Source organism: Haliotis rufescens, unplaced genomic scaffold, assembly GCF_023055435.1.
Source record: "Haliotis rufescens isolate VD_foot unplaced genomic scaffold, xgHalRufe1.0.p SCAF_1, whole genome shotgun sequence".
In the NCBI taxonomy this organism is placed as follows: Eukaryota; Metazoa; Mollusca; class Gastropoda; order Lepetellida; family Haliotidae; genus Haliotis; species Haliotis rufescens.
In genome coordinates, this window is record NW_025963779.1 from 62,147,694 (window position 1) to 62,175,544 (window position 27,851).

The following is a 27,851-nucleotide window of genomic DNA, read 5'->3' on the forward strand; positions in this document are numbered from 1 at the left end:
AGTGGGGTATCTTAGTGGTTAAGTCATTGGATTGTCACGCCGAAGACTACATGTTATTGCACTTATATAACGATGTGCATGCACACTTGTGTGTGTCACATTGTGTGCATCTGCTTGTACTAGTCCGGACTAATGCTGATTTTAAAGTGCTTGTCCACTGAGATACCATGACAGTTTAACATAAATACCCCACTCAGACAGAGACTCCGAGGAACCAGTCCTTGTTTTAGCCCTTAAATACTGAGCGCCAGGCAGGGTACCACCTTTTAACATCTTTATGTTTGAAGTGGCCGGGATAGAAGACCTGACCTTCCGCTCTTCAGGCAGATGCTCTACCACCATACTACAGAGGCAGTCCTTCGTAATATAGAACAAAAGCTGATATGAATTATTCCTTTATTCTTCTCTTCTGCTCCTCTCTACCATAACAACATTTACATATCCACCAACACATGGGAACAACCATTTATCTTTACAAGATGGACGGTTAAAGGCTGGTCTACTGAACTGAAAAACTTTGCTCCAAGTTAGGACAATAAACTTTCAAATATGTAGAAGAAAGAATATATCTGCTAGTCAGTGTAAAAATAAATTATTCAAATCCCACCTTGTCAGTAAATTAAATAAATATCCCATCTCTGCCACCAAACCACCCCTTACTCCACCTCAATAGAACAAATGGTTGGTCCCTAACCTTAAGCTTATGTATGTCTGTCAACCTACATAGGAAGCTAGATGTAAAGCTGGCATGGGTGTCAGCCAAATCTTTATTAAAAAAATCTGATACTTTGACAAAAAAATTCTCACATAAGTTATATGAATGTCAACAAAGATTTTGATTTCATGCATCATTGTTTTCATGACAACACTTCATCTTGGTTTGACTTCAGTTCATCCCTTATCCTGCCAACTCCAGGAAAGAATTTCATTGCCCATAAACTATTGGACTATTCATGTTGGACTATTCATGTTGTCCTTGCAAACGTGGTACTTTAGGACCAGGAATAGCGTTGCTTTCACAGACCTTTTTGATTAAAACAACAACGATTATACTCGGATGGTAAAAGACGTTCCATTTCATGCAAATGATGTGACTTACATTTCAGTGTATCTCACCTCAATTATTGTGTGAGCCACACAAATATCAAGAAACAAACTCATTCTGGACAACACAGCATAGAACACACTTCTTCTGAGAAACAACCAGGACAAAATTCATTTGAACCAAGACAACTGTCAAGCATGTTTGGTAGAAGAACAAAGTAAATCAACATAGTTTTGATTTGTCAAAATGGCTACATTTGTAACCTGGTGACATCTCAAAGGCTTTACATCAGTTGACATCGTGACCAGATCTGGCGCTGTCATGTTCTATCACAGCATAAATAAAGATTACCACATCCTAACAAGCCAACAACAAATCTCGGTATATAAGCAAGCTGATCTACAGATCTTCCTATCTCAGCAGGCTGATCCACTGATCTCGGTTTTGTAAGCTAGCTGATCTACAGATCACGGTATGAAAGCAAGCTGATCTATAGATCTCGGTATGTAAGCACACTGATCTACGGATCTCAGTATGTTAGCAAGCTGATCTACAGATCTTGGTATCTCAGCAGGCTGATCTACGGATATCGGGTATGTAAGCAAGCTGATCTACGGATCTCTGTATGTAAGCAAGCTGATCTACAGATCTCGGTATAGCCATATTGCACAAATAGCCACATCTCATTAAAATCAGATCTTAGTTCTCGCTATCGCTCAACAAAGATCTGAGGACATCCCATTATGGGTCACGTCAGAACGACCTTACATCCGACCAATCAAAGCGTCGCTTATCAGATCATGAAAGTGATGGTCGGAATGTGTTTTCTAATCATGCAACCTTGAAAACGTTAACACAGGGTATTCCTAACGACAGCTACGGCCAGTACGAATGATTCCATCAAAATTATTGTCTATCTCTCGCTTCCATGGGATAAACGTTTGAACGAAGGAGGCATTGCACAGTACGTGAGAAGCACTGCCATACAATCTCAACCATATATTAGACATTCCGGAATGTTCGTTTGTTCAGTTTTCAAAATTTTAATCGAGAACTGTGTCAACATATATTTTCAAGCATAGTCTGAAATGGAAGTCGCCAGGTTGAAACGAGTGCCGTAAAGCTCGAGAAAGCTGCTTTCTAATTGGCTGATGTCAACTTCTTTTTAGTCATTTCAGCGGTCGGTCAAACTTCACGAAAGGTCGTTCTGACGTGACCCGTAATGGGATGTCCTCAGATCTTTATTTAGCAGTAGCGATAACTCCGATCTGATTGTAATGAGATTGAAGCAAATCACAGATCACCAAAACATTGCCATATTGTCACAGATTGCAAAACCTGTGCCCTGACTATATGGTGTTTATATATTTGGGGAATCTGACATTACCGGGAGCTTGGTAAGCATGACGCCTACACATGCACACTCTACTGTGCACTGTGCGCCTTCTGGCCACATCCTCCATTATCCAGGGTACTGTATCTCCATTCTATTACAACACTATTTCATATGTCCAGTCTATCCTGAAACCATTTGTGAATTATGGCCGCAAATGGGTACTCTAGGTATTGATTATTGATCCAGGTTTAATCTTTAGGAAACATTAAGACATTACAGGAACATAATCAGATTTATGTACAAGGTAATAATATATTACTTCTCAGATCATTATATACAGGCTGTATACTCAACAATCATACATAGTTACACCTGCATACTGCCAGGTGGACAACATGAACAATGTCTGTGGTGGTACAGTTACTTCTTGCTCACTTATACAGCTCACCACAGAATACTTCATTGCAAATTGTAGGTGGATTTCCATCTAACCTGCAGTTAAGTTCTGATGGAAGGTCTCCAGTCCTGCAAGGGACGTTCAGTCCTGCACAAGTGTGTGTTCAGTCCTGCAAGTGTGTTTAGTCCTGCAAGTGTGTTTAGTCCTGCAAGTACAAGTGTGTTCAGTCCTGCAAGTGTGTGTTTAGTCCTGCAAGTGTGTTCAGTCCTGCAAGTGTGTTCAGTCCTGCAAGTGTGTGTTCAGTCCTGCAAGTGTGTGTTCAGTCCTGCAAGTGTGTGTTCAGTCCTGCAAGTGTGTGTTCAGTCCTGCAAGTGTGTTTAGTCCTGCAAGTGTGTGTTCAGTCCTGCAAGTGTGTTCAGTCCTGCAAGTGTGTTTAGTCCTGCAAGTACAAGTGTGTTCAGTCCTGCAAGTGTGTGTTCAGTCCTGCAAGTGTGTTCAGTCCTGCAAGTGTGTGTTTAGTCCTGCAAGTGTGTTCAGTCCTGCAAGTGTGTGTTTAGTCCTGCAAGTGTGTTCAGTCCTGCAAGTGTGTGTTCAGTCCTGCAAGTGTGTGTTCAGTCCTGCAAGTGTGTGTTCAGTCCTGCAAGTGTGTGTTCAGTCCTGCAAGTGTGTTTAGTCCTGCAAGTACAAGTGTGTTTAGTCCTGCAAGTGTGTTCAGTCCTGCAAGTACAAGTGTGTTCAGTCCTGCAAGTGTGTTCAGTCCTGCAAGTGTGTGTTCAGTCCTGCAAGTGTGTGTTCAGTCCTGCAAGTGTGTGTTCAGCCCTGCAAGTGTGTTTAGTCCTGCAAGTACAAGTGTGTTTAGTCCTGCAAGTGTGTTCAGTCCTGCAAGTACAAGTGTGTTCAGTCCTGCAAGTGTGTTCAGTCCTGCAAGTGTGTGTTCAGTCCTGCAAGTGTGTTCAGTCCTGCAAGTGTGTGTTCAGTCCTGCAAGTGTGTTTAGTCCTGCAAGTACAAGTGTGTTTAGTCCTGCAAGTACAAGTGTGTTTAGTCCTGCAAGTGTGTGTTTAGTCCTGCAAGTACAAGTGTGATCAGTCCTGCAAGTGTGTGTTCAGTCCAATATTCAGTATCATCAGGAAGCAAGAACACTGAGCAGACATATACCACAAGAATCAGTATCACAGAAAACAAATCCTCGGCTCATACCTAGCTCATACCTATATATACCTGGAGTGCAGACTATGTTTGTTTACTGCAGCATGACCCTCCAGGCAGAGCCTAGGTTACGCAATGTGACAGCTTACGTCAGGGATGAGGCAGGTTATGCCAGGTATCTGGTTGTCCAAGAATGGGTCAGTAGGGAGGAACCCAAGATCCAACCAGACTAATAATGAGAGCTGGGTACCTTGTGAATAGTCCTTCTACCTAGATGTGCACAGTTGGTCGGAGAGGTCACAGTCAACTCCCTTTTGATAGGTACAACTTCCTTCATAGCACATTCAGTTCAGTGCACAAACATGTATTCCTCATTTTACTCATAACAACAGCAGGGTCATAAAAATCAATCTAAAGTTACAATTTCATTTTCAGTTCCATATCCTGACCATGACTTGATTTGAACTTTCTCCCTGAGGAACGATGTCACATCTTCTAACAGGAAATCTTTTGACTTTGACATCTGTTGACAGCTTTTTCCATTCAGGTCCATGGGTGAGATGATACTGTGACAGAGGCAACTAAGGCTGGTACTTGGAGGTAGCTGAAGGACAACAGGATGACATAATTAGACTGGGGAAACATACTAAGGATGGTTCTTGGAGGTAGCTGAAGGACAACAGGATGACATAATTAGACTGGGGAAACATACTAAGGATTGTACTTGGAGGTGGCTGAAGGCCAATAGGATGACATCATGAGACTGGGGAAACATACTAAGGATGGTACTTGGAGGTAGCTGAAGGGCAATAGGATGACATCATTAGACTGGGGAAACATACTAAGGATTGGTACTTGGAGGTAGCTGAAGGACAATAGGATGATATCATTAGACTGGGGAAACATACAAAGGATGGTACTTGGAGGTAGCTGAAGGACAATAGGATGACATCATTAGACTGGGGAACATACTAAGGCTGGTACTTGGAGGTAGCTGAAGGACAATAGGATGACATCATGAAACTGGGGAAACATACTAAGGTTGGTACTTGGAGGTGGCTGAAGGACAATAGGATGACATCATTAGACTGGGGAAACATACTAAGGATGGTACTTGGAGGTGGCTGAAGGACAATAGGATGACATCATTTGACTGGGGAAACATACTAAGGCTGGTACTTGGAGGTGGCTGAAGGACAATAGGATGACATCATTAGACTGGGGAAACATACTAAGGATTGGTACTTGGAGGTAGCTGAAGGACAATAGGATGATATCATTAGACTGGGGAAACATACTAAGGATGGTACTTGGAGGTAGCTGAAGGACAATAGGATGACATCATTAGACTGGGGAAACATACTAAGGATGGTACTTGGAGGTGGCTGAAGGACAATAGGATGACATCATTAGACTGGGGAAACATACTAAGGATTGGTACTTGGAGGTAGCTGAAGGACAATAGGATGACATCATTAGACTGGGGAAACATACTAAGGCTGGTACTTGGAGGTGGCTGAAGGACAATAGGATGACATCATTAGACTGGGGAAACATACTAAGGATGGTACTTGGAGGTGGCTGAAGGACAATAGGATGACATCATTAGACTGGGGAAACATACTAAGGATGGTACTTGGAGGTAGCTGAAGGACAATAGGATGATATCATTAGACTGGGGAAACATACTAAGGATGGTACTTGGAGGTAGCTGAAGGACAATAGGATGACATCATTAGACTGGGGAAACATACTAAGGCTGGTACTTGGAGGTGGCTGAAGGACAATAGGATGACATCATTAGACTGGGGAAACATACTAAGGATGGTACTTGGAGGTGGCTGAAGGACAATAGGATGACATCATTAGACTGGGGAAACATACTAAGGATGGTACTTGGAGGTAGCTGAAGGACAATAGGATGACATCATTAGACTGGGGAAACATACTAAGGATGGTACTTGGAGGTAGCTGAAGGACAATAGGATGACATCATTAGACTGGGAAACATACTAAGGCTGGTACTTGGAGGTAGCTGAAGGACAATAGGATGACATCATTAGACTGGGGAAACATACTAAGGCTGGTACTTGGAGGTAGCTGAAGGACAATAGGATGACATCATTAGACTGGGAAACATACTAAGGCTGGTACTTGGAGGTAGCTGAAGGACAATAGGATGACATCATTAGACTGGGAAACATACTAAGGCTGGTACTTGGAGGTAGCTGAAGGACAATAGGATGACATCATTAGACTGGGAAACATACTAAGGATGGTACTTGGAGGTAGCTGAAGGACAATAGGATGACATCATTAGACTGGGAAACATACTAAGGCTGGTACTTGGAGGTAGCTGAAGGACAATAGGATGACATCATTAGACTGGGGAAACATACTAAGGATGGTACTTGGAGGTAGCTGAAGGACAATAGGATGATATCATTAGACTGGGGAAACATGCTGAGGATGGTACTTGGAGGTAGCTGAAGGACAATAGGATGACATCATTAGACTGGGAAACATACTAAGGCTGGTACTTGGAGGTAGCTGAAGGACAATAGGATGACATCATTAGACTGGGGAAACATACTAGCGCTAGTACTTGGAGGTGGCTGAAGGACAATAGGATGACATCATTAGACTGGGGAAACATGCTGAGGATGGTACTTGGAGGTAGCTGAAGGACAATAGGATGACACCATTAGACTGGGAAACATACTAAGGCTGGTACTTGGAGGTAGCTGAAGGACAATAGGATGACACCATTAGACTGGGAAACATACTAAGGCTGGTACTTGGAGGTAGCTGAAGGACAATAGGATGATATCATTAGACTGGGAAACATACTAAGGCTGGTACTTGGAGGTAGCTGAAGGACAATAGGATGACATCATTAGACTGGGGAAACATACTGAGGATGGTACTTGGAGGTAGCTGAAGGACAATAGGATGACACCATTAGACTGGGAAACATACTAAGGATGGTACTTGGAGGTGGCTGAAGGACAATAGGATGACACCACTAGACTGGGAAACATACTAAGGATGGTACTTGGAGGTAGCTGAAGGACAATAGGATGACATCATTAGACTGGGGAAACATACTAAGGTTAGTACTTGGAGGTGGCTGAAGGACAATAGGATGACATCATTAGACTGGGGAAACATACTACGGATGGTACTTGGAGGTAGCTGAAGGACAATAGGATGACATCATTAGACTGGGGAAACATACTAAGGCTAGTACTTGGAGGTGGCTGAAGGACAATAGGATGACATCATTAGACTGGGGAAACATACTAAGGATGGTACTTGGAGGTAGCTGAAGGACAATAGGATGACACCATTAGACTGGGGAAACATACTAAGGATGGCACTTTGAGGTGGCTGAAGGACAATAGGATGACATCCTAATTTGTCAATCTTAGACCCGATCATTGCAGCAGTCCCAGTTAATCAATTCAACACCACCTCACACAAAAGTTCAACACAAACCTTGATAAGTCAGCTCAAGGCCCCCTCCAGCATTCCGGTCACATCTCCTCACCTAGCATGCAGGCACCCAACCCACCTAGCACGCAGGCACCCATCTCATCTAGCACGCAGGCACCCACCCCACCTAGCATGCAGGCACCCAACCCACCTAGCACGCAGGCACCCATCTCATCTAGCAAGCAGGCACCCACCCCACCTAGCATGCAGGCACCCACCCCACCCTAGCACGCAAGCACCCACCCCACCCTAGCACGCAGGCACCCACCCCACCCTAGCACGCAAGCACCCACCCCACCCTAGCACGCAGGCACCCACCCCACCCTAGCATGCAGGCAACCCCTCTCACCCTTTTAAGCCGTGAGTCACTTCTGTACCAACTCCCACTCGACTCAGTGCTGGTCTGTCAGGCAAAATTTTTCATAATGCCCTGCATGTTAGTAATATAACACCCACCACACACAATTAAACAAGGATAAACATGATGTCTAAAACGTTCCTTCATTCTGTTAATATGGGGTCATCACTTTGTTCAAAGTCTAGAAACCATATTCAACAAATCCTCGAGAAAGACAAAGAATAAATTATTTTATTTTAATATTTCTCCTACCATGATTATGGCATGTCATGTAACCATGGTAACAGTGTTTACACTGTTGTTACCATGGTTGCTATAGCTGCATTAGCCTGTTTCCATGGTTACATGCATCAGTTAGTCTACATCCACCAGTCGCAACATGACTGAATACATTGGAGCAATGTTACTTTCTAAGTCACCACTACATCTACCAGCTTCAGTTGGTATTCTCTTGACACAAAAATGTTGCAATTTCAAGTCAATGAAGAAATTTACTTTCATCTGATGCCAAACTGGTGTCCAAAAAAAAGTAAAAATAAACCTCCAACGTGTCAGTAGAGGGTTAATAAGCTGTAATGCTCTCACAGCCTGGTGTATTCTGTGGCCAAAAAAAAAGATATATAATTCTGCCGTAAAAATATTTTAAACTCTGCACCCAAACTTTGATAATTCTGCAAACAATTCTGCAATTTTTTAAGCTTTATTTCTGTGAACTTCGTAGTATTGCACCTGTTTGACTTGTGACAGGCATTTTAATGATAATCTTTTCCATGGCCAGAACAGCTTATTGAAGTGAATCTGGAGGTCACTAGTGTAAACATACATACATGCACTTTTGGTAAACAATAATACAAAGGTCGACTTCACAAGAAATATCCGTTTACATGTTGAAAACCAGCTTTCGACTCACATGCAAAAATAATATTCGAAACGAGTTCTGCACAAAATGTGATTTTCTGCAAGATTGGTACACTTGGAATTTCAGCAAAACATTCAGCGACCTCGGAATACCGCAGGGACTGCTCTGAGTAAAGGTTCACTTCGGAAAATCTGGTGTCCACTAGTGACACATGAGACAAATTCATCTCTACATGTAAGTTACAAATATTTCTTAGTACATTATGGCATGGACCTAAGATCTAGCTTTTGGTCCTTTTTGATCTGTTTTTCAACTCTCAAACAACATCTTTTGTGATGTGGCAATTTACAACACATCAAATAATATGTCATCATTAACGACAACTGCCGAATCAGTAGCACCATTTCATAAGTAATGACAAGTGAAACATCTCTACGACCGCTACTACAATTGACACTGCGAATTAGTTGATCTCAAAACTCAATACAAAGTGAAACTGGTAGCACTGCAACTTTCTGAGGACATCACATGTGAAACTATTCACCAACACACCAGAACCATGGGAACACAGTGTTAACGATATGAAACATTACAAACTCCACACTGTATCTCTATGTGTCATGTCACAGATTTGGGTCTTTATCAAGTGATTTACATACTGATAATATTTTACATTAGGGCTTTAGGCCAGAATTTGTTTCAACTTGTTTTATGAATGTTGATTAAAAAAAACCTGAAATATGAAAAATAAAAATATGAAAAGTGATGTTTTTTCCATTCCACTAAGTAAAATGTTTGAAAAACCTCATTTCCTTTTGCTAAATCATTTATAATGCATGTATTATGTTTAAGAGCTATCATAAATTGATCTTAAACTTCAAAACACAACAAACTATGACCAATTACAACAGATTCATATCCATATCCATTATAAACGGGAGGTACCGTATTCGACGTAATAAGCGCCCTGGGCGCTCTCAAAATTAGAAATAGGGGGCTCTTATTAGAATCTAATTTTGGTGAGAAAAAAACATCGTAAATTTCATGGTTTATCAAAAGAAAGGTATTAAACATGGTAAAGGAAGATCTCATGTACATACTCTGTAAATTTGAAAAACCATGTTCAGTGGTTCCTGAGAAGAGGTTGCGAAAGGCTAGTCATGGTTCACTAACATGAGCTGTTGTGGCACTTATTTTGATTTTTTTTTTTAAGAAGTTTACATCGTTGTAGCTACGTTCAGTAGATTTGAGGAAGATATTTCAAATTTCAGTGCTAAGTGACGGACAGATAACTCACATGAACAATGTCAAGGTGGGCTAAAAATCAGGTTTTTCTCTAAAAAAATTCATATCAAATTATGAATACAATTTAATGATATTTAGGAGTTTGTGATATATATCATATTGCTAACAAAGTATCTCGTTACACATCGTGACCTGGTGTATTGTTTCAGGTCTACTATCAAGTACAAATGGTGGGACTAGCTATGGACACTGTCATACCCCGAGTGTAGCGTCTCTGGCCATATAGAGTATATGGCGCTTCATAGGAGGCTGCAAGCAGAAGATGTTTAGCAATACACATGGCAATCAACATCAACTCTTGTCCTTGACCAACATGTTACCATGGTTACCTGCAGCACAGATGGGGAAGCAATGGTGAGGTATGCTACAGGTAATGTCAGTTGGTACCTGCCTCATACCCCAACTCAGAGTGTTTAACACACAGTTTGTCAACCACTTTGTTACAGAGGTGCCACATTGTTAAAACAGTGTACCACATTGTTATAACAGTAGGCAACATTGCTATAACAATCTACCACATTGTTATTATGTTATAACAACCTACCACTTTGTTATAACAATCTTCCTGAGGCAAAAGTGTCCACCAGCCTATCCTAGCACTCATTTCCACCCTTGCTAATTCAAGCCTACTTTTCCTGGGTCGATCGTGGCGCCACCCTGTGTATTAATAACCCTTGTGATGAAAATGAGATATGTCAATCAGATTGCTGTTCTTATTTCAAATGGCTTCAAAAATATGACAACCATAGCAGACAAGCTGGTCATTCAGATTTGAGATTTGATCCCAGAAGAACAGCATGACAGATTACCACAGTGAAAATACTTATTACTTCCTCTCTTGAGGCATGGAGGCATACAGACTACACAGTATCTACTAACACTGCATATCGGGGGAACATGAAATGCTCAGCAGGGGTCGTCTGAAAATTGCACTGCATCTCAGTCACTGCGATAAGCATTGGAGTTAAAAAAAACCAATGAAGTCTTCACTCAGATATATAATATAAAAGTACTTGGGCGAGTTGACTGAAAACTTTGAAGCACTTTGGAAATATTCGTCTTCGTTTAATTTTTATAACACTTTCAGTGCAAATTCGACATGCAATGGCTGTGGCCATAACAGCGACAATGTTTTCGGAACCTGGATGTTGATTTTGTAAAATATTCTCTGATTGGACTATCAATATGTGCAAAAGTCCTCTCTCGAGCGATTCTGTTTTAGACAAAAAGGTAGGCTGGAAAGGGCAAGGGTGAAAACTAGACTTTGATGTAGGCTAGTGGACACACTTGCCTTGGGCAACATGTTTTAACAGTCTATCAAATTGTCACAACAGTCTATCACACTGTGATAAAAGTCTACCATGGTGTAATAACAGTCTACCAAATTGTTATAATAGTCAGACACATTGTCATAATAGTCAGACAAATTATAATAACAGTTGGGCACATTGCTATAATCATGATGACAGTATACCACATTGCAATCAGCCTGCTTATCAGCCTGCATCCGAAAAATGAGAATTTTTTAAAAGGGTATCGTTCCCGAACTTTACACAATGAATTCTACATGAAAACCAAGTCAGAGAAATGGGTATCACTATCATTTCAAGAAATATTTAGAAAACCACATTCATTTTCCAGTGGAAACAGGTGGATCTGAAACAATACTTACACATTCTTTGAGGTGTCTGGTGGCGTCTTCTTGGAGAGAGCTCATGGGACAGTTTTTCAAATAAATACTTAGCCATTTTCAAAATGGCAGCATGGAGAGCATATTGCAGAACAAGTGCACCAAAACCTTTGTAAAATCCAAAAGGTCCTTCTTCTAATAATATGCACTTGAAACAGTCTACAAAGCCCTCATATCCCGTGCTGATTGGTAGTACACCAATGCCGATGTCTGTGTTGTCAATGATGGTGCGTGTTCCCTGTACGTACATGCGATGCAACACCGTCTCCAGTGGGTAGAGCATCAGGTCAGCCAACAGGCTGCCTGTGAATGTTGCCAGGAGGTCGGGGAAGTAGATCTCATAAACTGATCTCCCTGTGTCCCCAACATCAACACTGTGGTCCTGTCAACAAACATACAGACTATGTATTCCCTGTTATAACCAAGCCACCAAATCTGACAACCAAGTCATCAAGCCTGACAACCAAGGCACCAAGCTTGACAACCAAGTCACCAAGCCTGACAACAAAGGCACCAAGCCTGACAACCAAGTCACCAAGCCTGACAAGCAAGTCATCAAGCCTGACAAGCAAGTCACTTAGCCTGACAACCAAGTAATCAAGCCTGACAGCTAAGTCATCACACCTGACAACCAAGGCATCAAGCCTGACAACCAAGTCACCAAGCCTGACAACCATGTCACCAAGCCTGATAACCAAGTCACTAAGCCTGACAACCAAGTCACCAAGCCTGACAAGCAAGTCACTTAGCCTGACAACCAAGTAATCAAGCCTGACAACCAAGGCATCAAGCCTGACAACCAAGGCACCAAGCCTGACAAACAAGGCATCAAGTCTGACAACCAAGGCACCAAGTCACCAAGCCTGACAACCAAGTCACCAGTTTGACAACCAAGTCATCAAGCCTGACAACAAAGTCACCAAGCCTGACAACCAAGTCGCCAATTTGACAACCAAGTCACCAAGCCTGATAACCAAGTCACCAAGCCTGACAACCAAGTCATCTAGCCTGACAAGTAAGTCACCAAGCCTGACAAGTAAGTCACCAAGCCTGACAAGTTAGTCATCAAGCCTGACAACCAAGTCACCAAGCCTGGCAAATCAAATCCGGTTAAGCTGCCTCTTACACAAGCTATAGAGTACTCGCGGGCCAAAAAAAATGAAGCAGACGTCAATCTGGTGCTGATGTTGATGTGGTGCAAGTACTGACCCGGAGCTCCTGCTGCTCTGACCGAATGGTGGATGTCACGGTGAACTGCGCTAAAGACGTGATGACGTAGTGGGACAACTGGTAGGCAACTGTGGGCAAGATGAGGCGCCACACCGGCAGCAGGCGTGTAGTCTGGGGCATGCCCCACCCAAACACCCTTGTCAGACCTTCCTTCACAGAGTCCAGGATCCCCGGCTTCTCGCTGGCTATGTCACTCTGCATACAACACGTCATTGAAACATCAAAACAAAGTGTGGTATAGGTGGTAGTCAAATTATTACTCAAATGAGGCTTGACTGACGGACATGGGAAGAGTTTAAGATAAATCCAGAACAAATGCCAGCTCGAAGTGTCCTACCATTTCAGCAACTAGAATATGGACACTGATTGTAGCTGTCGAACAATTCAACAACAAAGCAAAGTGAGTTGGAGAAGGCTCATCCTTCAGTTTGGGAGAAGATATAAGATGGGATACACAAGACACTACCTGAATTGTCTCTATGAGGCTGTATTAGATCTCAATTAGATGTGTGTGTGATGGGAAACTAGAGATACACAAGACACTACCTGAATTGTCTCTATGAGGCTGTATGAGATCTCAATTAGATGTGTGTGTGATGGATAACTAGAGATACACAAGACACTACCTGAATTGTCTCTATGAGGCTGTATGAGATCTCAATTAGATGTGTGTGTGATGGGAAACTAGAGATACACAAGACACTACCTGAATTGTCTCTATGAGGCTGTATGAGATCTCAATTAGATGTGTGTGTGATGGGAAACTAGAGATACACAAGACACTACCTGAATTGTCTCTATGAGGCTGTATGAGATCTCAATTAGATGTGTGTGTGATGGGAAACTAGAGATACACAAGACACTACCTGAATTGTCTCTATGAGGCTGTATTAGATCTCAGTTAGATGTGTGTGTGATGGGAAACTAGAGATACACAAGACACTACCTGAATTGTCTCTATGAGGCTGTATGAGATCTCAATTAGATGTGTGTGTGATGGGAAACTAGAGATACACAAGACACTACCTGAATTGTCTCTATGAGGCTGTATGAGATCTCAATTAGATGTGTGTGTGATGGGAAACTAGAGATACACAAGACACTACCTGAATTGTCTCTATGAGGCTGTAGGAGATCTCAATTAGATGTGTGTGTGTGATGGGAAACTAGAGATACACAAGACACTACCTGAATTGTCTCTATGAGGCTGTATGAGATCTCAATTAGATGTGTGTGTGATGGGAAACTAGAGATACACAAGACACTACCTGAATTGTCTCTATGAGGCTGTATGAGATCTCAATTAGATGTGTGTGTGATGGGAAACTAGAGATACACAAGACACTACCTGAATTGTCTCTATGAGGCTGTATGAGATCTCAATTAGATGTGTGTGTGATGGGAAACTAGAGATACACAAGACACTACCTGAATTGTCTCTATGAGGCTGTAGGAGATCTCAATTAGATGTGTGTGTGATGGGAAACTAGAGATACACAAGACACTACCTGAATTGTCTCTATGAGGCTGTATTAGATCTCAATTAGATCTGTGTGTGATGGGAAACTAGAGATACACAAGACACTACCTGAATTGTCTCTATGAGGCTGTATGAGATCTCAATTAGAAGTGTGTGTGATGGGAAACTAGAGATACACAAGACACTACCTGAATTGTCTCTATGAGGCTGTATTAGATCTCAATTAGATGTGTGTGTGTGATGGGAAACTAGAGATACACAAGACACTATCTGAATTGTCTCTATGAGGCTGTATTAGATCTCAATTAGATGTGTGTGTGTGATGGGAAACTAGAGATACACAATACACTACCTGAATTGTCTCTATGAGGCTGTATTAGATCTCAATTAGATGTGTGTGTGTGATGGGAAACTAGAGATACACAAGACACTACCTGAATTGTCTCTATGAGGCTGTATTAGATCTCAATTAGATGTGTGTGTGATGGGAAACTAGAGATACACAAGACACTACCTGAATTGTCTCTATGAGGATGTATGAGATCTCAATTAGATGTGTGTGTGATGGGAAACTAGAGATACACAAGACACTACCTGAATTGTCTCTATGAGGCTGTATTAGATCTCAATTAGATGTGTGTGTGATGGGAAACTAGAGATACACAATACACTACCTGAATTGTCTCTATGAGGCTGTATGAGATCTCAATTAGATGTGTGTGTGATGGGAAACTAGAGATACACAAGACACTACCTGAATTGTCTCTATGAGGCTGTAGGAGATCTCAATTAGATGTGTGTGTGATGGGAAACTAGAGATACACAAGACACTACCTGAATTGTCTCTATGAGGCTGTATGAGATCTCAATTAGATGTGTTTGTGATGGGAAACTAGAGATACACAAGACATTACCTGAATTGTCTCTATGAGGCTGTATGAGATCTCAATTAGAAGTGTGTGTGATGGGAAACTAGAGATACACAATACACTACCTGAATTGTCTCTATGAGGCTGTATTAGATCTCAATTAGAAGTGTGTGTGATGGGAAACTAGAGATACACAAGACACTACCTGAATTGTCTCTATGAGGCTGTATGAGATCTCAATTAGATGTGTGTGTGTGATGGGAAACTAGAGATACACAAGACATTACCTGAATTGTCTCTATGAGGATGTATGAGATCTCAATTAGATGTGTGTGTGATGGGAAACTAGAGATACACAAGACACTACCTGAATTGTCTCTATGAGGCTGTATGAGATCTCAATTAGATGTGTGTGTGATGGGAAACTAGAGATACACAAGACACTACCTGAATTGTCTCTATGAGGCTGTATTAGATCTCAATTAGAAGTGTGTGTGATGGGAAACTAGAGATACACAAGACACTACCTGAATTGTCTCTATGAGGCTGTATGAGATCTCAATTAGATGTGTGTGTGTGATGGGAAACTAGAGATACACAAGACACTACCTGAATTGTCTCTATGAGGCTGTATGAGATCTCAATTAGATGTGTGTGTGATGGGAAACTAGAGATACACAAGACACTACCTGAATTGTCTCTATGAGGCTGTATGAGATCTCAATTAGATGTGTGTGTGATGGGAAACTAGAGATACACAAGACACTACCTGAATTGTCTCTATGAGGCTGTATGAGATCTCAATTAGATGTGTGTGTGATGGGAAACTAGAGATACACAAGACACTACCTGAATTGTCTCTATGAGGCTGTATTAGATCTCAATTAGATGTGTGTGTGTGATGGGAAACTAGAGATACACAATACACTACCTGAATTGTCTCTATGAGGCTGTATTAGATCTCAATTAGATGTGTGTGTGTGATGGGAAACTAGAGATACACAAGACACTACCTGAATTGTCTCTATGAGGCTGTATTAGATCTCAATTAGATGTGTGTGTGATGGGAAACTAGAGATACACAAGACACTACCTGAATTGTCTCTATGAGGATGTATGAGATCTCAATTAGATGTGTGTGTGATGGGAAACTAGAGATACACAAGACACTACCTGAATTGTCTCTATGAGGCTGTATGAGATCTCAATTAGATGTGTGTGTGATGGGAAACTAGAGATACACAAGACACTACCTGAATTGTCTCTATGAGGCTGTATGAGATCTCAATTAGATGTGTGTGTGATGGGAAACTAGAGATACACAAGACACTACCTGAATTGTCTCTATGAGGCTGTATGAGATCTCAATTAGATGTGTGTGTGATGGGAAACTAGAGATACACAAGACACTACCTGAATTGTCTCTATGAGGCTGTATGAGATCTCAATTAGATGTGTGTGTGATGGGAAACTAGAGATACACAAGACATTACCTGAATTGTCTCTATGAGGCTGTATGAGATCTCAATTAGAAGTGTGTGTGATGGGAAACTAGAGATACACAAGACACTACCTGAATTGTCTCTATGAGGCTGTATTAGATCTCAATTAGAAGTGTGTGTGATGGGAAACTAGAGATACACAAGACACTACCTGAATTGTCTCTATGAGGCTGTATGAGATCTCAATTAGATGTGTGTGTGTGATGGGAAACTAGAGATACACAAGACACTACCTGAATTGTCTCTATGAGGCTGTATGAGATCTCAATTAGATGTGTGTGTGATGGGAAACTAGAGATACACAAGACACTACCTGAATTGTCTCTATGAGGCTGTATGAGATCTCAATTAGATGTGTGTGTGATGGGAAACTAGAGATACACAAGACACTACCTGAATTGTCTCTATGAGGCTGTATTAGATCTCAGTTAGATGTGTGTGTGATGGGAAATTAGAGATACACAAGACACTACCTGAATTGTCTCTATGAGGCTGGCAGCAAAGAAGGGTGTGGTCACCACAGTGGACAGGCTGAAGGAGAGATGGACATTCCATTACAACACCAGAAATACCATGTCAATATCATTAACAATAACATTTGCCACAATTTAATGCATGAACTACAATTATCATAGGTAATACAAACACAATAATGATTTTATCATACTTAATATCTGGTTTATCCCCAAAATACAAATGTTAAACAGGCACATTATTTCACCTGTGTACCTCTGCAGCTACTTCTGCTGTTACCAGGCAATGACACTGCATGCATTGGCAGTTTATTGTCTTCAATGATAAGATTAAACAAGCAGGCTTTGGCGGGGTAGCTTGGATTGAAAACATCGCTGACGTGTGTGATGCTTCAGCTGCATCCTGGTATGACGTGTATATTGTGGGGTCTGCCTTTCTCCAGGTCAAACGTTTTCAAAGGTCAAGCTTGGGGGTCATCCTATATCTAGTGTTGGCAAACACCTAATTATACGGTTTTATCACTCTCGCTCGGGAAATACAAGAATTCTGACACTGACAATTAGTGTGACACACATGCTCCTATAATATTTCTTTATTACCTATTATCTCTTCATTCTCATGAACTCTTCTTTAGAAAAATGCACTGATTATGACCGCTGTCTTAGATGTCAAATGACATCAACAATCTTCAGCTATGACGTTGTTTCTAGAGTGATGTCATTCTCTCTTTACGTCACAATAACATTCCACGTCATCCGGGTGACGTACACAATACCCTGGTGTTTGTAACCCTTTACATTAATGCACAGGAAGTGATATCTGCACTGGTGCACAAACGATTTTTATTAACTCGGTTACTTCTAACCCTGTGGGTAATAAATACTGTTATCTGGCTGTAGATGTTATAAGTTTTTTACACATGATTGTTAGTGGCAGCAAAAAGAAACGCTCATAAATTGTCATTAGTTGTTGTGGTAAGGTTTTTCTGTTAGTTGCATCCCCTTGGCAGCTAAGGTTGAGATTGTACAGACTTTTGTCATTGTAACCTAGACCTGTGTGTTTCAATATTTGTCATTTATTCATTGATCTTGTGTGGATCTTTACTGATTTCACAGGTTTTTTCAATTTGGAAATCACCTTGTAACAACACTCAAATAAGCCATCATTATGTTCAGGAACTGTACCTGAATCCTTCCTAATACAGTCCACAAAAGGTTGCAGAGAGATTCATTGATCTAAGGACACAGTCATCTGTCAGTGGGTCCTACCTAACATTGTGCAAGCCACGTTCTGTCTCTAAGACTGTACCCAAAGAGATGACATTCCGTCCCCTAGGAGTAACACAATGCAGCCATTTGTCAGATAGAGAAGAGACCTGACCTACACACAAACCACACAATGCACTTTAGCAACTCACGCTTTTAGAAGGAGATGTTCACCATATTTCTTCAAGGAACTGTGTCGAGAAATTTCCCTGAAGAAAGAAAGAAATTTCTATTAGAGCAGTCTACTACAGCCTTATAACTATTGTGTTTGGTTGTGGTTTAACACCACAAAATTCCAGCTATATGATGGCGCCTGTAAAGAAATAAGTGATTGATATATTCTCTGCTGTGGGGGTCTGCACGTTCAATGAATACAAACTGTCTGCACGTTAAAAAAACACAAACTGCCTTCAATAAACACGTTCATAAAAAACATAAAATAATAACCATGATAAAACGCTCTCCAAATCAGTTGAAATTTATCCTATACTAGCAACAGCTTGAGAAATGTACATATGCAGAATCTTACTTTGGGAAAGGAGTGAGTTCACTGATGACCGTCTCGCTGACCATGAAGATTCCTCGCACCACAAACACACTCCCAATCCCCTTCCACATTGTTGTCATGCCCTGCAACACGGACATCGGCCATCAATGTCAAGCACGATATTAACTTTGGACACCAGAAAGCTACCATCTTTATTTTTTATGTACCATCTTTTCGCATCTTTTGGTATGAAACAGCTTGGCTTTGAACTACCAAACTTCTGCTCCCTGGGCGAACACTCTAGCCACTAGACCAAGGTGCCAACTAGGTGTGATTCCATGCTCAGCAATGTCTGTGAGTATGAGTAGGTGGGTTCACATTTAACATCACATCAGCAATATTTCAACCACATAGGGACTTCACACCATGGACATCAATGTCAAGGCTCCATATTAACTCTAACATCAACCAGGGGTGGTCGGGTAGCCTAGTGGTAAAAGCGTTCACTTGTCACGCTGAAGACCCGGGTTTGATTCCTGACATGGGTACAATGTGTGAAGCCCATTTCTGGTGATATTGCTGGAGTAATGCTAAAAGCGGCGTACAATCAAACTCACATCAACCATGAGGTGTTGTAACTTACTTCAGAAATAATGCACTCACATGTTGCCCTGAAGATTCCAGGATCATCTAAAAAATCCAGTGTACCCATTACTAATACCTAAGGCTAAAAAAAATAATAGTCTTGGTCCAGGCACTGCCCACATCATCCTGAAGTTCAGTGCACTTTTCGTATTTGTTTCCATTTTCAATTTGTTTTGTGCATTGTGTTAAAGTATTAGGATTTTTATATTTTGTTTAAAATGGAAAAAAATACAAAACGTGCGGCAGACTTTATGATTATGCGGGTGGTGCCTGAGAACCAACACTAATATCTTTTTTAGCCTAAGGACCAGGGCCCCGTTCCACAAAGCGATCGTAGCGCTACAACTGTCGTAAGTCTAAGTTAAAGTATGGGAGTTACAATCATCTTAGCGCTACAATCACTTTGTGTAACAGGACCCAGGACTCAATTTAGCTATATAAAACATGCACCAGTGCAACAAATTATTGCAAAACACAACCTAATATTTATGTGCACATGCACCAAGCCGCATGTAAAAAAAATTCAAATTTGTGTCTTGACTAACCCTTTGAACACAACATAATAATACCGGTAAGATTTATTTACAATACTACATCCTAATCCCTAAGTTGTGTGTAAATTGACATGCTTCCCTGAGCTTGACATCATCACCTAGTTGGTTCTTCACGATTATGTTCTATACTGTAGCTTCATCTATCACTGAAGTTGACCACTGTGTCACATTATGATATTTACATTATCCAACTAATGCTGATAATTAGGCCTTACATGACTGTTGCCAATGATGACATTGCCACATCATTACTGGAACAGCAAGCAGTATAACTGTATAAAAGTCAGGACACAATCATCAGAGATCTTAAATTTTATTTATTTAGACAAGTTTGTGCATCTCACATTTCAATTTCGATAAATTTATGTGACCAGGGTGCAACCTGGTTTTGTCTGGTGCAACTAAGTTTTGATATCAACATGCACCTGGTGCTAGTTAAATCAAGTTCCTTAAATTGAGCCCTGGGAGTTTTTCAAACTTGGAATGATATGAAATATTGTGAGGACCCCTTATGTCAGAGGTAGAACCTGAGGAACCTTTCAGAGCTGTGTGTTTTGGGGTGTTTTTTTACATTTTTTATTCCTTTCAAAGGGTTGTACATCAGGTTCCAAGGTTGTACAGTAGGTTTAATCAATTGTAGTGAACTCAGAGCTGAGTGTTACCATAGTTACCTGATGTCTCTGGAGGTTGATGAGAACCTGGAAGAGCGTGAACGGGGTCACATGGTACCACTCTCCATTGTGGTGCACCTGCAACAACCAATGGGACAACTCAAGTCTCAAAGAGAACTGGACATCAAATTAAAAAAAAATGTTTTAAAAAGCATACCAGTACTGCAAGCCCATATTGACTGCCATTATATAGTTCACATTTCACACATACTCAACCATGTAATCTGCCTGCAACTTGTGACTGTGTCCTAGCAATCCACACATATCACACATGGTAGAGGACTGACCATTTACTATTCTAGTGGGGGCTGGGATTTGAGACAAAACATTTTCCACAACATAGTATTTTTTCAGACAAATTATTTCTTTAAAAAAATGCCAGTACCTATTCAGTCTGCAATTTGTGTCCATGCTTTACATTTCAATCATACTAATCAGTCAGCAACTGGTGTCCGTGCTTCACATTTCAATCATACTAATGCTTCACATTTCAATCATACTAATCAGTCTGCAACTTGTGTCCATGCTTCACATTTCAATCATACTAATCAGTCAGCAACTTGTGTCTGTGCTTCACATTTCACTCATACTAATCAGTCAGCAACTTGTGTCTGTGCTTCACATTTCAATCATACTAATCAGTCAGCAACTTGTGTCTGTGCTTCACATTTCAATCATACTAATCAGTCTGCAACTTGTGTGACAGTGTCCGTGCTTCACATTTCAATCATACTAATCAGTCTGCAACTTGTGACTGTGCTTCACATTTCACTCATACTAATCAGTCAGCAACTGGTGTCCGTGCTTCACATTTCAATCATACTAATGCTTCACATTTCAATCATACTAATCAGTCTGCAACTTGTGTCCATGCTTCACATTTCAATCATACTAATCAGTCAGCAACTTGTGTCTGTGCTTCACATTTCACTCATACTAATCAGTCAGCAACTTGTGTCAGTGCTTCACATTTCAATCATACTAATCAGTCAGCAACTTGTGTCTGTGCTTCACTATTTCAATCATACTAATCAGTCTGCAACTTGTGTGACAGTGTCCGTGCTTCACATTTCAATCATACTAATCAGTCTGCAACTTGTGTCTGTGCTTCATATTGCACTCATACTAATCAGTCAGCAACTGGTGTCCGTGCTTCAAATTTCAATCATACTAATGCTTCACATTTCAATCATACTAATCAGTCTGCAACTTGTGTCCATGCTTCACATTTCAATCATACTAATCAGTCAGCAACTTGTGTCTGTGCTTCACATTTCACTCATACTAATCAGTCAGCAACTTGTGTCAGTGCTTCACATTTCAATCATACTAATCAGTCAGCAACTTGTGTCAGTGCTTCACATTTCAATCATACTAATCAGTCAGCAACTTGTGTCAGTGCTTCACATTTCAATCATACTAATCAGTCAGCAACTTGTGTCTGTGCTTCACTATTTCAATCATACTAATCAGTCTGCAACTTATGTGACAGTGTCCGTGCTTCACATTTCAATCATACTAATCAGTCAGCAACTGGTGTCTGTGCTTCACATTTCAATCATACTAATCAGTCTGCAACTTGTGTCTGTGCTTCACATTTCAATCATACTAATCAGTCTGCAACTTGTGTCTGTGCTTCACATTTCACTCATACTAATCAGTCAGCAACCTGTGTCTGTGCGCCACATTTCAATCATACTAATCAGTCTGAAACTTGTGTCTGTGCTTCACATTTCAATCATACTAATGCTTCACATTTCAATCATACTAATCAGTCTGCAACTTGTGTCCATGCTTCACATTTCAATCATACTAACCAGTCCGCAACTTGTGTCTGTGCTTCACATTTCACTCATACTAATCAGTCAGCAACCTGTGTCCATGCTTCACATTTCAATCATACTAACCAGTCCGCAACTTGTGTCTGTGCTTCACATTTCACTCATACTAATCAGTCAGCAACCTGTGTCTGTGCTTCACATTTCACTCATACTAATCATAGTGCAACTTGTGTCTGTGCTTCACATGTCACTCATACTAATCAGTCTGCAACTTTTGTCTGTGCTTCACATTTCAATCATACTAATCAGTCTGCAACTTGTGTCTGTGCTTCACATTTCACTCATACTAATCAGTCTGCAACTTGTGTCTGTGCTTCACATTTCACTCTTACTAATCTTCCTTTATGCGTTCCCCAGTGACAATACTGAGCACCTCACCTGACACTGTCTTCTCAACACAATACATGGATGTGCCAGGACCTGCTCTGCAAATATACTGTAACAAACAAATCATACATGTGTTCAAATATGTAAACTATATATGATGGAAACAAGACTCTAAGGCCATATTACTATTCAGTGTATTAGTATTCCATGTTGAATCCAAAAGATCAATCTCATTCAAATCAGATCTTTTACTCTGACGTGACACCTCTCTGCGTGAAGATCTGAGGTCACCTTCATAGGAGATCCCATCAGTTGAACTTTTACATCAGCCAATCAGCGTTTAGTTTTCTGAATTCTTGGCAGAAGAGAGCAAAGCATTCAGACAAGCATATCTGATTTCTGTATCTCAAAAACAAATATAATCACAGAATTGCGATTGCCAAAAACATTTTGTGGATATTTTATACATCCCTCTGATGATGAGCAGCATGATGATCATAGTACCTACACCAAAAGGGTGTGCTATCAAGGTATAATTGTGTTTTATCAAGGTATAATTGTGTTCTGTGGCCGCTTTCATTAGCAGGTTTAGCTAAGATTGAATTTCAGTATCAAGGCCGAAAAGAAATGAAGCTTAATCATTTTAGAAAGCTGACCTCTCATTGGCTCAAAGACCCATTCATCCATTTTGATTGGGTAATTAAAGTTTGCTCAGGGTCACCTGATGCGACCTTCTATGGAGGTGTCATCAGATTTTGACACAGAGAGGCATCCATCACTGTAAAAGATCTTATTTTAATGAGATTGATACAGTACTGTATTTTCTTGAGTATACTCCGCACTTTTTTTCCAAAAAAACCCACAGCTGTGTAGAGTGAGTGAGTGAGTGAGTATGGTTTTACGCCGCTTTTAGCAATATTCCAGCAATATCACGGCAGGGGACACCAGAAATGGGCTTCACACAATGTACCCATGTCTGGAATCTAACCCGGGTCTTCAGCATGACGAGCAAATGCTTTAACCACTAGGCTACCCGACCGCCCCTACAGCTGTGTAGAAGGGGGTGTGCATTATACATGCCATAATGAGTTTTGATGTTTTTTCCCCAAACACAAAGACATTACCGTGAGCATGTAACACCGGAAATACCATGTCAACAAATCCGTACTGAAGAATGCAAGTTAATCACGTAATTACACTGTCTGGTTACAAAAAGTGTTCATTGTATATCTAGACTTATGTTTGTAACCTATTTCATTAAATGCTATTGAACAAACTTTAGTTGACAGAGAATGGAAACATATATCACAAAGTCATATTTGTTGTAGATTGATGACTCTGTGTCCATGCAACTGCTGCCCCGGAGACAGTAGTCATGCTGAAATACTAGTATGTGTGTGACATGGGGAACTAATATTACTTGCATGGTTAATTCCAGAATGTTAAACACATCCATGTCTTCACTCTTCAAAGCACCATGCTTGTAATCACCTGGTAATGTCTTAAGTTATGAAGAAGGGATTAACATGTTGTGGAGTCCTCTCACACAAAACACAGCCATACATAACAAGCTCCAGAACCTGCCTGTCGTGTGTATAGTGAGTGAGTGAGTATGGTTTTACGCCGCTTTTAGCAATATTCCAGCAATATCCCGGCGGGGGACACCAGAAATGGGCTTCACACATTGTACCCATGTCGGGAATCGAACCCGGGTGTTCGGCGTGACGAGCGAACACTTTAACCACTAGGCTACCCGACCGCTCCTCGTGTGTACAGGAATACCTACCTTGACAGTCCAATACTGAAACCAGCAAACTTCTGGATCTGATCTGAAAAACAACAGTTTCTCTCTAAAACAGTACATAGGTTGGGAAGCTCAACTTATCATGCTTATCAGATGTGTTAGATAACATAAAACATAATGGTGTGCAACCACATAGTTTGTTTCTCTTCTTCACTCTTTTCAGTACTTGTAGGCCACGGACCTTTTTGTACAACGAATACGATTTAGGTGAAAACAGTATAAAAATACAACACATTATTTTTTCTTAGCTTTTTTTAACAAAAGCAGTTTTAACATAATTGCATATTATCAAAGTTGGAGTATTTGTGTTCTTACCGCATTAGCATAAACAAGTATTTTTCTGCATTCATATTGATAATCATGATAGGGTCTTGCAATGACAGTCGTGTACTATTAAACTTCAGAATATTTGGAAAGATGTAAACTTTAGATTTTATGTAGCTTTTCCTAAGATGGCTGTAAGCAGGACAAATTAACAAAAAGTGATATTCATTTTCAATAAGGTTTAAGTTACAAACTTTACATTTTATAAATTCACAAGGAATATTCTCTTCTATCCACATGATCTTAGGATGGAAGATACTGCTATTACTTAGGCTGTAATGATTCAACAAAATATTGGTACAAGTTGCATGTTATACAAGTACTTCAAAGGAAACATTGGAATTGTCACTTCACAAACACGATTTTCTCTTGAGCTTGATGTGTAAATAGACGATTTAGAATAACTGTAAAGTCAGTTTTAGCTACGCAAGATTTTCTTGTAATCAATTAGCCCCCAATTTGTTTTTTTCAATATTTTTAATCAGCAATACAGAAGCTATATGACAGTGACTTAAAGACAATCAATCTGGGCCAGGCAAACCAGCGCCAACGCATGTTTGCTTGGCAAGTTTATAAGAAAAAGGAGTAATCTCCCTTGCCCAACCCTGGCTCGTTTCTTGTTCGTCTGCATGTTCTTTTCTACATGTGTGTGCCAATAAATCCTATAATGAAGAGTTCTCTTTTGTCCTGTTTAATCATAAGTTATACAGTTCCTTCAACATAAACTGGCATAGTGGTTGACAGTATGAACAACAATTCTAAGTGTAAGGGCACATTGACACACAATAACACAAGTCACCCATTGTTTGTTGTTTGTTTGTTTGTTGTTTAATGCCACACTCACCAATATCCCATCTATATGACAGCAGTCTGTGAATAATTAAGTCTGGACCAGACAATCCAGTGATTGATATCATGAGCACTGATCTTTGCGAATTAGGATACGATGACATGCATCAACCAAGAAACGAGCCTGACCACCCGATCCAGTTAGTCGCCTCTTACAACAAGTAAAGTCGCCTTTAACTGCAAGCCTCCTAATGGGTCCTCACCAATTGTAATCATCTGATCATTATTTGTATCGTATGAGTAAAATAGTGTGAGGACTATAATTTGACAAATATTCATATTTTGTGAGAAGGTTTCACACTTTCAATTACTTTTTGAGTTTTAAAGCCGACCTGCAAGAATTATGTTGAGAACTGTGCACCAAAACATGTCTGTTCATTCATGAAAACCCCGCTAAAGTATGAAACCAATCAGTTGTTCAAAAATAGGAGACATCACTTGAGTGCAGCGGAAGTTTACAGACGAGGTAATAAAGGTCATGCCTTTGTCGAGGATTTTTATTTTATTTTGGAATGTAGCTGAAATTCTATTGTTGAAGACATCACCTACTGGTATGAAGCAGAATTTGAGTTTTGATTCACTCATCCCTCAAAATATCAGCAATGCCATTTTAACTGCTTGAAAATAGGGTACATCAGGATACATCATGTACATTAGTGAAGTTGAACGCTGATCACTTGCCACTGAGAAGCTATCGGCTACCAGACTTTTTAGGGCCTATGTATCCCTAGCTGTGTTATGGGTTTTCCAAAGCTTAAGAAAAAATCGTAATTTTCTCTCTAATCGCATGAAGAACTGAAAAACATCTCATTCACACATGAAAACAAGCCATCATCTGAGTAAATACAATGTCTGTGTGATGATACACGTCCCGTTATAGCGCGAGTAGATAAACATGACCGTCCGAAAAAATATGATCCGACGATATCATTCTGATGCTAATCTAGAAATGATCCAATTGTAAATAAGCTAAGTATCATGTTTGTTCTTTTAATAAAAATCCGTAAGACAAGGTCTTATTCTGACTGTTGGGCCCCTTCTAGATTGTCGGCTATCTGTGTCCTGGAAAATGAACGGCTCTGCACCCTGACATATATCCTCGTTATCTCTCTTTAGTGTGCGTTTACTTTGCGCCAGGGCCTCCGTCACCAAACGTAGATGTAAAAAAAACTAACATTAGTAACATAAAAAAACCGTGTTCAGATGTAAATCATAAGATGTTGATCTTGACGAAATTTCAATGTCACAATATCCCGTTTGTCATGAACATGATTAGGCATTACCTATCTGGGTTTTAACGCTTTCACCAGCATCTCTTTCGTCTGTATCCTCATCTTCATATCCTCGCCGTCTGTCCCTACTAGCGGCATTCGAAGGGCTCGAAAATGGCCTGTCAGTCATTATATGTGTACCCATCGAAATTTACACAATTCCAAAATTTTCATCTTTTCCTCAAACGGTTTAGAGTTATTTCCCTTAGATTAAAATACGGAAATTATGTGAATGTTTATAGTCGGAACGATCCACCAAAATATATAAATTTATTTATAACGGTACAACATTGCTACAAACTAATTGCTTTTTCCATCCAAAACTAATGGATTTCACACAATCGTATACCTGTTACACAAAATGGAGCTACTAAACGTCAAATGAAAAGAATGCACTTCACTAAAAATATTGAAACTGGTACGCGTGTGTAGCGACCAGAACTGGGATACGACCAGAACTGGGATAAACAGTCCACAATTTCGCAAAACCACATTTACTGCGGTAATGCTTTCGGTTAGCTCTAAAACACATGGCGATATATATGCGGAATATGATTTAGTTTATATTTTTGGGGGGACCGTACTGAATATGATCTTTTGTATATTTCCATGTCCCATTCCAAATA

The 27,851-nt window shown here is 40.4% G+C and overlaps 1 protein-coding gene across 4 annotated transcripts; it reads right to left on the reverse strand.

The window, feature by feature from the left end:
- Window positions 1-384: 384 nt before the first annotated feature.
- On the reverse strand, window positions 385-27,585 carry LOC125381691 (mitochondrial outer membrane protein SLC25A46-like). Of its 4 annotated transcripts, XM_048399132.1 has the most exons (11): window positions 27,238-27,585; window positions 24,764-24,806; window positions 23,029-23,086; window positions 20,810-20,887; window positions 18,982-19,082; window positions 18,605-18,661; window positions 17,187-17,244; window positions 12,842-13,057; window positions 11,615-12,014; window positions 10,141-10,191; window positions 385-4,529 (listed from the first exon to the last, which is right to left on the reverse strand). In XM_048399132.1, exons 1-11 carry the CDS (start codon window positions 27,368-27,370, stop codon window positions 4,507-4,509), a joined length of 1,218 nt encoding a protein of 405 aa, XP_048255089.1. In that variant the 5' UTR covers window positions 27,371-27,585; the 3' UTR covers window positions 385-4,506. The 4 variants fall into 4 exon arrangements, with proteins under 4 accessions (XP_048255089.1, XP_048255093.1, XP_048255104.1 ...); XM_048399136.1 differs by lacking the exon at window positions 10,141-10,191 and having other exon boundaries at window positions 27,238-27,580; XM_048399147.1 differs by lacking the exons at window positions 385-4,529; window positions 10,141-10,191 and adding an exon at window positions 6,694-6,797 and having other exon boundaries at window positions 27,238-27,583.
- Window positions 27,586-27,851: the final 266 nt, after the last annotated feature.